Raw genomic sequence first — 12,180 nt, 5'->3', positions numbered from 1 at the left:
TCCTCCCCTTCCCAGAAATGATGTAAGACTGGGCAAGAGGGGTCCGGCTGTCCTACCGTACCCCAAATGCCCAAATCCACAGAGCATGATCCTTAGGGCTCCTCTTGATGCTGAGCTGGGGCCACAACTCTACCTGGAGTGAGGAGATGATGATGAAGGGCCAGAGAAGGCAGGGTGTGGCAGCTCGGCCTGGCTGTAGGGAGTCCGGGTTAGAAAATGCCCAAAGAACACAAGAAGCAAATGCCCACAGTCCCTCGAGAGAGACGTCATGCAGGATTAGGAAAACGCAGGGCTTCCCACCCTGGAAACCTGACACCGCAGTAGTCCCAGGAGTCGCAGGAAGGCTGTGTTCTCACGCCCCCTGGTGGCCGGCCCACACCTACACGCCGTTCACTCAGACTGGGATGAGGGGGGCGCGGTTTGCCAGCCAGACTACAGCCCTGCCCACTGCACTGTAGAAACCAGGAGACAGGACCCTAGCAGCTGTGATTCTTCCGACAATAGACTTTATTGAGCACCACTGTCTGTGCGTCCCGACCCCTGGACTTCCGGCGTGGTGCTCTCCAAGTGTGCCTGTCCCCTTGCAATTCCCGCTGAGCTTCCAGCCAGTGGCTGCATCCCTCGCCTGCAGGAGAGTGTCCATCCGAGGAGGAGCAGAGCCCCTCCAGCCTGCGTAGTGTCCTGCAGCACCGCCAACGAGGCAGGACACAGCCTGAGTGGAGCCACACTCACAGGTGGGCCGGGATCAGCCACGTCCCTTTGAGGTTTGTAATAAATATTCCTGTCTGCTGCCCAGGTTGGCGAGGGCGGGGCCGCTGAGCCCAAGCTTCCCAAGATCTTGGGTGCAGTGGGAAGTGGGGTCCTTCTCAGGCTAGTTCCGGCTCTGGCTCTGGAAAGGGCGAGAAGCAACTTTGGTGTCAGCCCCGCCTCCCAACAGGTGTCTGGGTGCTGTCCCGGCAGGAGGGTTGGGTAGGCAGGGCCAGGTCCCGACTGGTCCCGGCTCCAGGAGGAGGCTGGCTCACAGGCTGGATATCCCAAAAGGAGGGCTCCCAGGGGGAAGATCTGTTCCCAACCTCCATCCCGGGCAGCATGAATCCCACCCCCCCACAGGGACCCATCACTGACCAGCCTCAGCCTCATCCCCCTTGGCGTCCGGCTCCTGCCACCAGTCGGCGTACAGGCCCTCCTCATAGTCACCTTCCCCTTCAAACTCAGCATCAGACGGGGGCTCCTCGGCCTCAGGAGATGGCCCTGGCTCTTCCAGCTCCATCTACATTACAGGAGAGAAGAGGAAACCGCAGTCCAGATAGGACCCTGCCTGGTCCAGGGGACCTCTGCTCCTATTTTTCATTCTCCAGGCTCAGGTCCCTTGTCCAACAGCAGTGCGAGGCTCCACCCACAGGCATCTGCAGCCCTGTCTTCCAAGCCTAAGCCTCCCAGCGAGCTCCCCAGTGCACCTGCTGCTCCCCGGCCAAGGCATCTTCTCTCAGTGCCTGGACAAGTCTTGCTGCCACCTGCTCCAGGATGATGCCCACGCTGACCATGGGGCCCACGTGCTGGCCTCTACAGCAGCACATAGAGTAAGCTGCTTGGGGAAAGCCACAGCACCTTTCATGGACTTCTTCCAGCCCCAAGCCAGGAGGTTGGTTAACAGCAGGCATGTATCACCCCCCCCCTCATCCCCCAGTGCCTATGCCACTGCTTATAAATCAAGTGCTTTGCACACTCGCTTACTGTAGCTGGGACACATGGGTGTTCTACTGAATCAGCTAGGACTCTCCTGGCGGCTTTCCAGCCAGGCTGCTGCACCTGGGCACTGACAGAGTAGGTCCTGCTCCGTGTCTGATGGACTTGGGGGTAAAGGGTGGCACTTAGCAGCAGCTCCTGGGGGAAATGCAGGCTGCGAGAGCTTCGCTCAGAATCACATGGTCCATCCCAGGGAGCCCCACAGGTATTCAGTCACTCACTTCTGGGTTCGTTCATTCACATGTCACCATAGGGAGTGGCCTGCCCCCTAGCCCAGAGCACAGGAGACTGGCCACTGAGGGGCAGGGAAGGGAAGATGAAGGACGGACGGACCTCTCCTGCTCCCCCTGCTGGCCGGACTAAACGCCTGCACCCACAGCAGCCCCTTGCTCACCTCGTCGTCTGCCTGCAGGTACATGTGTGTGAACTCCAGCAGCTCCCGCAGCTCCGAGGTCTGGTTGTAGTAGAGCACAGCTTCCTGGAAGAGGACAAGCACAGGGGGTGAGCTGGGCTCTGCTGCCAGATGGCAGGGAGACAGGCCCTGAGATCTGGCTCCACTGGGCCTCTTCCAGGTCAGGGATGAGAAGCAGGGGCTGTGCTCACTTCGGCAGCACATTTACTAAAATTGCAACGAGAAGCAGGGGGCCGATCCAAGGTAGAATGAATAACTGTAGGTGCTTGGAGTACTGTGTTAAGTAGTGTTCTCAGAGTCAAGGAGAAAGAGTGCCCCAAATCGATTAGCCATACCTGCCAGGAAGAAAGAACACCCCAACTGACTAGCAATATCTGCCACTGACAAGGAAGGTGGCTGTGGCCCCAAGTGCCCTGCTATCAGCGTTGATCAAGATCCCAGATGGTTTCCTCAGCTGATTTGGGGTAAGAGGTGGGGGGAGGTCCTTGGGGAAGAAGCGCAGGGGAAGAGGGAAGCAGGCAGACCCGGTCTGTGCTGGTGAAGTGGGCAGTACCCCAACCTCATGCAGACTTGAAAAGAATGGGAGATGGTTCCGGGACCCCAGAGCGGAGGGGCTGAGCTCTGGAACCAGGACTCCTCTTCCCGGCTTTCGAGGAGGCCAGTTTGGATTGGTTCTGATAGACAGGAGCCTCCGAGGGCGGTGCCCACCTCACGTGGCCGGAAGTCGTCCTCCTCCAAGCCCCAGCGCGCACGGTGGAAGCGGTAATATACCAGGTTCTGCTGCATGACGCTGTCCCCGGGATCGAAGAGCATGTAGCTGGCGGCGCTGCGGGCGGCTTGGCGCACGTCGTTCACTGCAGCAGCACAGGTGTGGGGTGTGGCCCTAGCATCCCCCAACACACACACACATACCCTGCCCCCCACCTCTGCCCCCACCCCCCAGGGATCCTCTCCGGTCTGGTAATGACACCAACCAGTGTGTTTTAGGCAAACGCCAGAAAGCCTCACCATGCTGCCACATCTAGGTCTCAGGCATGGAGGAGTGATGTTGCTTGCCCAAGCGGGCACAGCTGCAGAATGCTGGGGCAGCGGCCTGGCTGTCCACACCCATGAAAGGTCTCCTGCCTGTCCCTCCCCACCACCCCACCCTCAGCCGCTCCTCCCTCCAACTCTAACCTGTCTCTCAATCTGGGCATCTCCCTGTTGCAAGAAGCCTGGGGCTGCCCACTTGACCATAGCATTTTTCCAGGAGGACAAACCCCAGATCCTGTGCTACTTTTTTTTTTCATCATGTGAGTAATGGGGCTCAATGTCCACATCTGAAAGTGCGTCCAGCCGTGCGAGAGGGTCAGGTGAGACAGGGCTTGCTTGCTAACAAGTGACTAGCAGGTGTGGGCTCCCTGCCCCTTCTCCCACACCCCAGGAGACTCACACTTATAGTAGGCAAACTGCAGGTAGTGATACATGGTGGCCACAAACTTGTCCACGAAGTAGCCGCCCACATTGGGGGTCAAGTTGGTCTCACAGTCCACCTTGCACTGCAAGGACTCTGCAAAGAGGTCTGGGGGTGGGAGGCACAGGTGAGGAGCTGGTCTTGCGCTGACAGCTCCCTCCTCCTGCTGTGGGGCGGGAGAAGCTCAGAATAGCGCTGCCTGGGGGACCTGGAGCTCGAGACCTTAAGACATGGTATAACTTTCCACCACAAACTGTTCTGCACACACCTTGTTTCTCACCCTTGCACTTGCATGGCCCTCTGTGAGCCCAACCTTGGCGGGCCCCTTTAGGACGCCCCCTCTGTGCCTGATCCAGCACCTCCCACACCCAGGTCTCTGGCTGCTCTGACCCAGGGCTCCCTGAGGTCTGGGGTACCAGCCCTCCTCGAGCAGGTGTGCAGGCCATGTGGATGAGAGGCCGGCCCAGGTGTCTGAGTGGCAGATACCTGCGATGGCTGGGTAGAAGTCCTTGAAGTCCACTTGCTCATGGGCCCCCTCGCAGCCGGCCAGGCAGCGGGCAAATACGGTCAGGTACTCGGCCAGGGCCCGCTCCATGTCCTCCGTGCTGCCCCGGAAGTCGCCGCTGTTGTAGAGCTTCACGGCCCGCAGGAACACGGCCTGGGGGAGCGCGTGGTGGGGGGCGGATGTCAGGGTCAGTGGGGTAGGGATGGGGACCTGCCAGGATCCCGTATCCCTGCCCCGCGCCCGCACCTCATAGGGCTGGGCCTCTAGGTCGGTGAGGGCCTCGTCTGGCACGTCCAGCATGCCCCGGTAGTAGTTGAGGTATTTGGCGGTCAACTCGTGCTTCGGGTTCCTCTGGAGAAAAGTGTAGGCGGCGGCCACGGCCTTTTCCAGCCGGTTGGCCTGCGGGGTCGGGGGGAGAGAGGCGAGGGCAGCGGGGTGAGCAGGGCAGCCAAGGGGTTGGTGCGTTTTGGCGCGGTACGGCCAAGGCGGGCGGGGCGTGCGCACCTTGAAGAGCGCGTAGTGCAGGTACTGGTAGGGCAGGCGGCTCTGGAAGTCGCGCAGCAGCTGGCGCGGCGGGTAGGGCATCTGGAAGGCGGGCAGCGTCCGCTTGCAGCGCCGCAGGCAGGCGGCGCGCTCCAGGACGTGCCCGAAGAGGCGCAGCTCGCGCGCCCAGTCGTCGTGGGCGCCGGTGGCGTCGGGCTCGGGCGGCGGAGGCCGGGTGGCCGCGGTGCCGCTGCAGTTGGCGTGGCAGAAGGCCTCGCTGTCGCGCAGCAGCCGGTGCAGCCGCAACGCCGCCTCCAGGTAGCGCGCGCTCTCGCGCCAGCTCTCGCCCTCGTACTGCTCCAGCGCGTGCCCGTAGGCCGCGGCCAGCGGCATCAGGTCCTCGGGCGGGAAGCCGCGGAAGCTGTACTTCTCGTACTGCGCCCCGGCGCTGCCCAACAGCAGCCACAGCAGCCCCCACGCCGCCTGAGCCATGCCCCCACCGCGCCCGGAGCTTCTGCCCAGCTCCAAGGGCGGCCCGGCCCCGGGGGCGGACGGGCAGGCGCGGGGCGGGCGGGCCTGCTGGGTCTTAGCGCCGGGCACTGGGGAGAGTGCCCCCTTCTTTGCAGAGGGGGCTCTGGAGTGTCCTGACCCCTCCCCTCCGTTGAGCCGATCTCCTGCTCTTGGGAGGTGGCGGGTGGTCGCCTGAGACAACGTTTCACACCAGAGATGGGGAGCCTAGGAAAGCCCCTCCCCTGGGCATTGCACCCCTTTAAGATGATGGAGCAGAGGGAGGGGCCACCGGGACCTGGTCCCGTTCCGCCCTCTTCTGCGCCCCCCCACTTGTTACGCCCCTCCCTGAAGAAGCCTCCCGAGGGAGGTGGTCAGTTGGGGCCAGTACGCTCCAGGCCTCACCTGGCCCGGCCTAGATTTGGGGGGACCTGCGGGGTGACAGCGCCAGAAGGCCGGCTTTAGGACCCGGGGGCTCCGGAAAAAGACACTGAACTTTTTCTTTCTGGTTTTGAAAGTCCACTTGGACTTCTCATCTTTCCCGGGCCTCCTTCCCCGGCCAAGGCCTCAAGTCTCAAATCTCAGCTTCAGCCCGGAGATGGGAGACCTGAGAAGGAAGAAGGCGAGCGGGGGGGGGGGGGGGGGGGTAGGGTGGTGCCTGGCACTGTATTCCTCTGGCGCCACCGCTCTCAGCCTCGCCCCCTCCTCCAATTCCTCCACCACCACCCACCCCGCCCAGCCAGCTCAGTCTCCCCAGCCCCCATTCCACGTGGACCAGCCAGGGCGGGTGTAGGGACGGACAGGAAGAGGGGGAGCCAGCTGGGGAGGAGGGGGAAGGCAGCCGGCGCCCGCGCTCGGGCCCTCATTGCCGGCGGTCCTAGCAGCAGGCAGCATGTTCACCGAGGAGCCCCCCAGCTCCACCCTCCGCCGGCTCCCTCTGCTGCTACTGCTGCTGCAGGCTGTGGGCAGGGGGCTGAGCCACGCCAGTCCTGCGGGGGCTCCCCTCGAAGACGTGGTCATCGAGCGGTACCACATCCCCAGGGCCTGTCCCCGGGAGGTGCAGATGGGGGACTTTGTGCGCTACCATTACAACGGCACCTTTGAGGATGGCAAGAAGTTTGACTCGAGGTAATGGGCTGGGCACCCTCAGACTGGTCACTTGTCTACCCTGAGTGCCATGATGGCCTCTGCCCCTTATGAAGCTTTGGCATCCCCTCAGTCACCCTGGAGTGAGCCCTCTAATCCCGCGCAGCAACCTGGGGTGCTCTGGGTCAGCTGTGGTTCTAAAGATACCTCCCCACCCCAGTTGCAAGCCCTCACCTCTCAGAGGTGCCCTAGCTGTCCCCATGGTGATGTTGGAATGGAGAGGGGTCCCAATGCATAGTGTTGGGGGCAGGCGAGCCTTGGGATGATCTGGGAGCCAGCCCTTTCTCCCCAGCCTGACTCCCTTCCTGGGTCCCCAGTGACTGTGGTTGGACTAGAATGTCTTCTGGGGGCACCTTCAGCCCAGGTCATTGCAGTATGATTGCGGGCTGGTCTGGGGGGAGGGCAGAGGGGCCCTGTCTGTCTACGTGTCGCGGCCATAGCTATAACACCCAGAGCTCCCTCTCCAGGCCTCCTGGCACCCCTGCCTCCTCCATTTTAAGCTCCATCAGGCCAGTGCTGCTGCCCATCTTGCCAGCCTGGGGACTTTCAGGTACTGACCCCTGGGGGGGGGGCCTTGTCCTCCGCCAGCCAGTTCCCTTGGGCTGCTGGGAGCAAGGCAGGGCTATGTGCCAGCCTAGGGACACACTTTAAGTAGCTATCTCATCCTCAAATATCCGTGCCACACTCAAAGGAGTTGGCCCTCTAAGACTCTTTCCCCCAGCAGAGAGCTCAGCCCACGCGAAGTTAGTGGCCATGACTGGCATACAGTAGGTGCTCAATAGGTACTCTGCAGCACCTTCTTATCCTTACCTCTCCCTTGCTATCAGCAAGTAGAAGCGGCAGGCAGGCCCTGCTAGCTGACTCTGCAGCCATCTCAGGAGAATAAGTGCCCCCCACACCCTGTCTCTTTGGAAGTAGCCAATTCCCTGAAGGTGGGAGTCATGACCTACCCAGAGAGGTTCTTACCTGCACAGGGTGAGTTCTCTGTGCGTGCACACCTGGGCACACCTGCACAAATGTGTGATCTCAGGCAGAGGGAGTGCTGCCGTGGCCGTGTGTGCCCTCACCTTGGCCCACCTACCGCTTCCTGCCCCCAGCTATGACCGCAACACCTTGGTGGCCATTGTGGTGGGTGTGGGGCGCCTCATCACTGGCATGGACCGAGGCCTCATGGGCATGTGTGTCAATGAGCGGCGTCGCCTCATCGTGCCTCCCCACCTGGGCTATGGCAGCATCGGTGTCGGTAAGGAGTGCCAGGCAGTGGGGAGGCTGGGGTCAGGGGCCCCAGGGTCAGATGTGGAGGGAAATGGCCCAAGGCTCTGGGCACAAGCATCTGAGTAGTGGCGGATGTGCAGCTAGGCTGCTACCCCAACTTGCTAGAAGGAGGCGGGATAGGGGAGGCCCAGTAGGACCCTCTAAGTCCTGCCTGAGCTGCTGTGTACTCACAGCGGGGCTCATCCCCCCGGATGCCACCCTCTATTTCGACGTGGTCCTGCTGGATGTGTGGAATAAGGCCGACACAGTGCAGGTGAGCATCTTGCTGCGCCCGCCCCACTGCCCCCGCATGGTGCGGGACAGCGACTTTGTTCGGTATCACTACAACGGCACGCTACTGGACGGCACAGCCTTTGACAACAGGTAGGGGCTGGAGGGGAGACCCGTGGGGAGGGAAGGGGTGCGGCCAGGACCATGACATGTAGTGCAGAGGCCGGGTCCCTCAGCACCACCTCTACCCTTCTGCAGCTACAGCAGGGGCGGCACTTACGACACCTACATTGGCTCTGGTTGGCTGATCAAGGGCATGGACCAGGGGCTACTGGGCATGTGTCCTGGAGAGAGGAGAGAGATCATCATCCCTCCGTTCTTGGCCTATGGAGAGAAAGGCTATGGTGAGCAGGGACTCTGGAGGCTTCTTTAAGCAAAAAGAAAGCTAGAGCTCCACGCACAGTTGTTCAGGTTCTACAGCCAGAGAGGTGGGAGGGGATGAGATGTAGCCAGACTCATCCCTGGCATAGACCAAGCCTTGCTTTGTTCTGACTCCAAGGCTCAGCTGGCGCTGGTGCTGGGCCTGAAAGGCCAGAGGAGGATCAGGAGAGGGAGCAGCGGGTGGGCAGGCGTGCAGGAGAGCAGGGGCTGTGTCTCCTGCAAACTCCCACTCCTCCCAGGCTGTTGCTACCACCAGGCAGGAGGCCCAGTTCACTTCCAGCCGTCTCTTCCCCAGGGACCGTGATCCCTCCGCAGGCTTCACTGGTCTTCCACGTGCTCCTGGTCGACGTGCACAACCCCAAAGACAGCGTGCAGACGGAGACGTTGGAGCTGCCCCCAGGCTGCACGCGCCGAGCCATGGTGGGCGACTTCATGCGCTACCATTACAACGGCTCACTGATGGACGGCACCCTCTTTGACTCAAGGTCAGGAGGGCAGAGGGAGGGGTTGGGCAGCCTGGGGAGCCCATCCCCACCCTACCCCACTCCACCCCATAGGCAGCAGCTGGGGACCCTAGCTCACTCCTCCGGTGCTTTCTGCCCTGTACTGCAGCTATTCCCGCAACCAAACCTACAACACCTACATCGGGCAGGGCTACATCATTCCCGGGATGGACCAGGGGCTGCAGGGCGCCTGCATCGGGGAGCGCCGCAGGGTCACCATCCCCCCACATCTTGCCTACGGAGAGAACGGAACTGGTAGGGTTGTTCCTGAGGCTGCCAGTTCCTCCCTTGAGCTGCCCGCTGTGCCCATGGGGGTACTGGTTTCCATCCCATGCACCATCCCTGGCAGTGTGGTGAGGTGGGAGGTATGGAAGAGCAGAAGCAGTGTAGCCCCCTAGGAAGCAGAGACCAGGATCGGAGACCCAGCTAAGCTGGATGCCTCAGTGTTCTCATCTGTAAAATGGAACTCGCCATTGGGGCCTGCAGGGCCAGTCACTGGCAGGTGGCCAGGTGATAAGTGGAAAGGGGCTGATCTCCCCTGGGACGCCCCGCCCTCCCTTTGGTTACGAGGAAAGGCTGCACAGGTATCTGGCCATCCTCTGCCTGGTGGCCTCTCCTGGAGCTCCCAGGGGACTCACTGGCCCCTTTCTGGCCTCAGGGGACAAGATCCCTGGCTCTGCTGTGCTCATCTTCGACGTCCACATCATCGATTTCCACAACCCTGCCGACCCAGTGGAAATCCAGACCCTGTCCCGGCCGCCCGAGGCCTGCAATGAGACAGAGGCTGCCAAGCTGGGGGACTTTGTCCGCTACCACTACAACTGCTCGCTGCTGGATGGCACCCATCTCTTCTCCTCGTGGGTCCAGGGCGGGGCTGGGGCTGGGCACAGGCGGGCTGTCCTCCCCACAGCACCTTCCTACCCATCTGTCCCCAGGGAGGCGAGAGGGGTCTGCACTCTGGGGAGGGGGGAAGCAAGGGCAGTGACTTTGGCTACTATTTCCCTTTCATGGAGGGGAAACTGAGGCAGGGAGGCATGAGTGCTCCAGGCCGTGCTTTGGGAACAGAGGCGAGATGGGAGGGAGCCTGTGGCTGTGGGTGTCCGGGCGCCCCACACGGCAAGGGTTGGTGTTAGGTGAGGATGGCCACTCACCTGAGACTCTGCCCTCAGCCACGACCATGGAGCCCCCCAGGAGGCCACTCTGGGGGCCAACAAGGTGATCGAAGGCCTGGACCGGGGCCTGCAGGGCATGTGTGTGGGAGAGAGGCGGCAGCTGGTTATACCCCCACACCTGGCGCATGGCGAGAGCGGAGGTATGGGCAGAGATTAGGGTCCCTGGCTTGCTGAGGCCCGTGGCTGGCGGGAGGACAGACAGGGGAGCCTTCAGGATGGTTCTGTGAGCAGCCCACGCCCCAGGCCCACAGAGGGGAGACTGAGGCTGTGGCAGTGGGCCCCCACCTGACAGAGGCCCTGTGGTCTCCTTCTGCATCCTTAGCACGAGGCGTCCCTGGCAGTGCTGTGCTACGCTTTGAGGTAGAGCTGGTGTCCCGGGAAGACGGGCTGCCCACTGGCTACCTCTTTGTGTGGCACGAGGACCCTCCTGCCAACCTCTTTGAAAACATGGACCTCAACAAGGATGGCGAGGTCCCTCTAGAGGAGGTGGGTGAAGGTCCACTCCCCCCTCCCAGCTGGGAGCCACCTTGTATGGCATGGCTGGCCACCACGCATGTGCATGTACCCCTCCTGCTTGCCCGTCCCCCATGCTGAGTCTCCCAGACCCTGAGCTTCTTGTCCCTACCTGTGGTTTAAGCACCAGTGCTACCTGTTCCTCCTCCCAGCCATGCCAGTCAATGTTCACTCCCATGCCGCACCCCATACCCACTCCTCTCGCCTTCCATGGGGAGCCTGGAAGAACCCCACCCCCGCTGGCCTCTCTGGGACTCCTCCCAGGGCCACCTATGCTGCTCCACCTTGGTGCTACCACTCCCCTACCCCCGCTTTCTTCCTTCCTCGCCAGTTCTCCACCTTCATCAAGGCTCAAGTGAGTGAGGGCAAGGGCCGGCTCCTGCCGGGGCAGGACCCCGAGAAGACCATCGGGGACATGTTCCAGAACCAGGACCGCAACCAGGATGGCAAGGTCACAACTGATGAGCTCAAGCTGAAGTCAGATGAAGACCAGGAGCGGGTGCATGAGGAGCTCTGAGGGGTGGGAGCCTCAGACACAGTAGGCCCTGCCAGGGGGCAACAGTGCCCATGGGACTGGCCTGCCTGCCTGCCTGTGTGGTCCAGGAGCTACAGGTGTCAGAAGACACCCTGGCCCCTGCCTGCCCTGGAGGGAAAGCACAGCAGGGCAGCCCTCCAAGCCACTACCCCAGCCACCAAGCCCTTCCAAGTGTGAGGCCTTCCAAAGCCAGCTCTGGTCAACAGACAGGATCCCTGCCCCACCTCCAACTCCTGGCTGGCTGGGCTGTCTTCCCCCAGCTTCCTGTGTGTGCCTTGCCTTCCTGCCCCCTTTGTGTTGTGGCAGCTCCCAGGACACCCGTCTAGCCGTACTCCCTCAGCTGTGACTGGCTCTTGGGACAGGGGCAGCCCCCCTCACCTGTCTGGCAGCTGGTCCTCTCCCCTTCTCCCCTTCTCCCCTTCCTCCTGTTTGGAGGGCCCTGTGCAAGCCCAGGTGCTGGGGGTCAGCACTGGACTTTGGGTACCTTCCACCTCTGGAGAAGGCGCCATCCTCCAAGGAATCGCTGAGGAGGGAAAGAGCCAAGAGGGCAAGGACGCCAGGGAATCCCTGGGTTTGGTGTTTCTTAGGCGGGGTGGGGGTGGGGTGGAAGGCAGAGCTCTGCACATTTCAAGGGAAGTTGGTGTCAGATCCTTGTCCCTCCACAAATTAAAAGATGAAAACAACCCTCTCGAGATACTGTCTATTGCAGTGGGGGAGGTTGGGCCAGGTAAGACCCAGAGGTGGACAGAATGAATGAGTAACCAAGGCCTGGGAGACTGGGCAGTCCCACATCTTTTTCTCCCCTAGCTGCCCTGGAGGGATCCAGCTGGTTCTGAACATTCAGGTCAGGGGTGGGGGTAAGAATGGTGCAGACAGTACACTGCATTGGCCTCAGCCCTCTCTTCACCCATTCTCTTTTTATTTAAGTTTTTCAAGATTTGAAAGGCTGAGCAAGAGAGTGAGACAAAGATCTTCTATCTGCTTCTATCCCCAGATAGCTGCAACAACCAGGATGAAGCCAGGAGCCTGCAGCCTCTTCTGGGCCTCCCACATGGGTGGCAAGGGGCCAAGCACTTGGACCATCTGCCTTTTCAGGCACAATGAGCAGGGAGCTGGACAGGAAGCGTAGCATGGGCTCAAACTGGCACTCTGATATGGGATGGCTGGCTTAATCCACTGTAACACAATGCAGGCCCCCTATTTTCCTTTTAAATACTTATTTAATGAGTAGAGAGACCAGTGTTGTGAAGTAGTGGGTTCAGCTGCTGTCTGTATTGCA

General features: G+C 61.4%; 3 protein-coding genes across 3 annotated transcripts in view; 1 reads left to right on the top strand and 2 right to left on the bottom strand.

The window, feature by feature from the left end:
- Positions 1-12,180, bottom strand: part of KLHL11 (kelch like family member 11) — a 69,152-nt gene that overhangs the window by 22,696 nt on the left and 34,276 nt on the right. The window lies entirely within an intron of this gene.
- Positions 495-5,335, bottom strand: P3H4 (prolyl 3-hydroxylase family member 4 (inactive)). Its single transcript, XM_004599091.2, has 8 exons — positions 4,621-5,335; positions 4,363-4,515; positions 4,098-4,269; positions 3,591-3,719; positions 2,867-3,012; positions 2,141-2,224; positions 1,126-1,270; positions 495-889 (listed from the first exon to the last, which is right to left on the bottom strand). Exons 1-8 carry the CDS (start codon positions 5,089-5,091, stop codon positions 867-869), a joined length of 1,323 nt encoding a protein of 440 aa, XP_004599148.2. The 5' UTR covers positions 5,092-5,335; the 3' UTR covers positions 495-866.
- On the top strand, positions 5,748-11,309 carry FKBP10 (FKBP prolyl isomerase 10). Its single transcript, XM_004599092.3, has 10 exons — positions 5,748-6,234; positions 7,350-7,495; positions 7,701-7,890; positions 7,996-8,141; positions 8,474-8,663; positions 8,791-8,936; positions 9,340-9,538; positions 9,851-9,993; positions 10,176-10,339; positions 10,698-11,309. The coding sequence occupies exons 1-10, from the start codon at positions 5,999-6,001 to the stop codon at positions 10,881-10,883; spliced, it is 1,746 nt and encodes a 581-aa protein (XP_004599149.2). The 5' UTR covers positions 5,748-5,998; the 3' UTR covers positions 10,884-11,309.

This window comes from Ochotona princeps, chromosome 17 (genome assembly GCF_030435755.1).
Source record: "Ochotona princeps isolate mOchPri1 chromosome 17, mOchPri1.hap1, whole genome shotgun sequence".
NCBI classification, from domain to species: Eukaryota; Metazoa; Chordata; class Mammalia; order Lagomorpha; family Ochotonidae; genus Ochotona; species Ochotona princeps.
The sequence above is the reverse complement of the archived record's forward strand: the minus strand, read 5'-3'. Positions and strand labels throughout refer to the sequence as shown.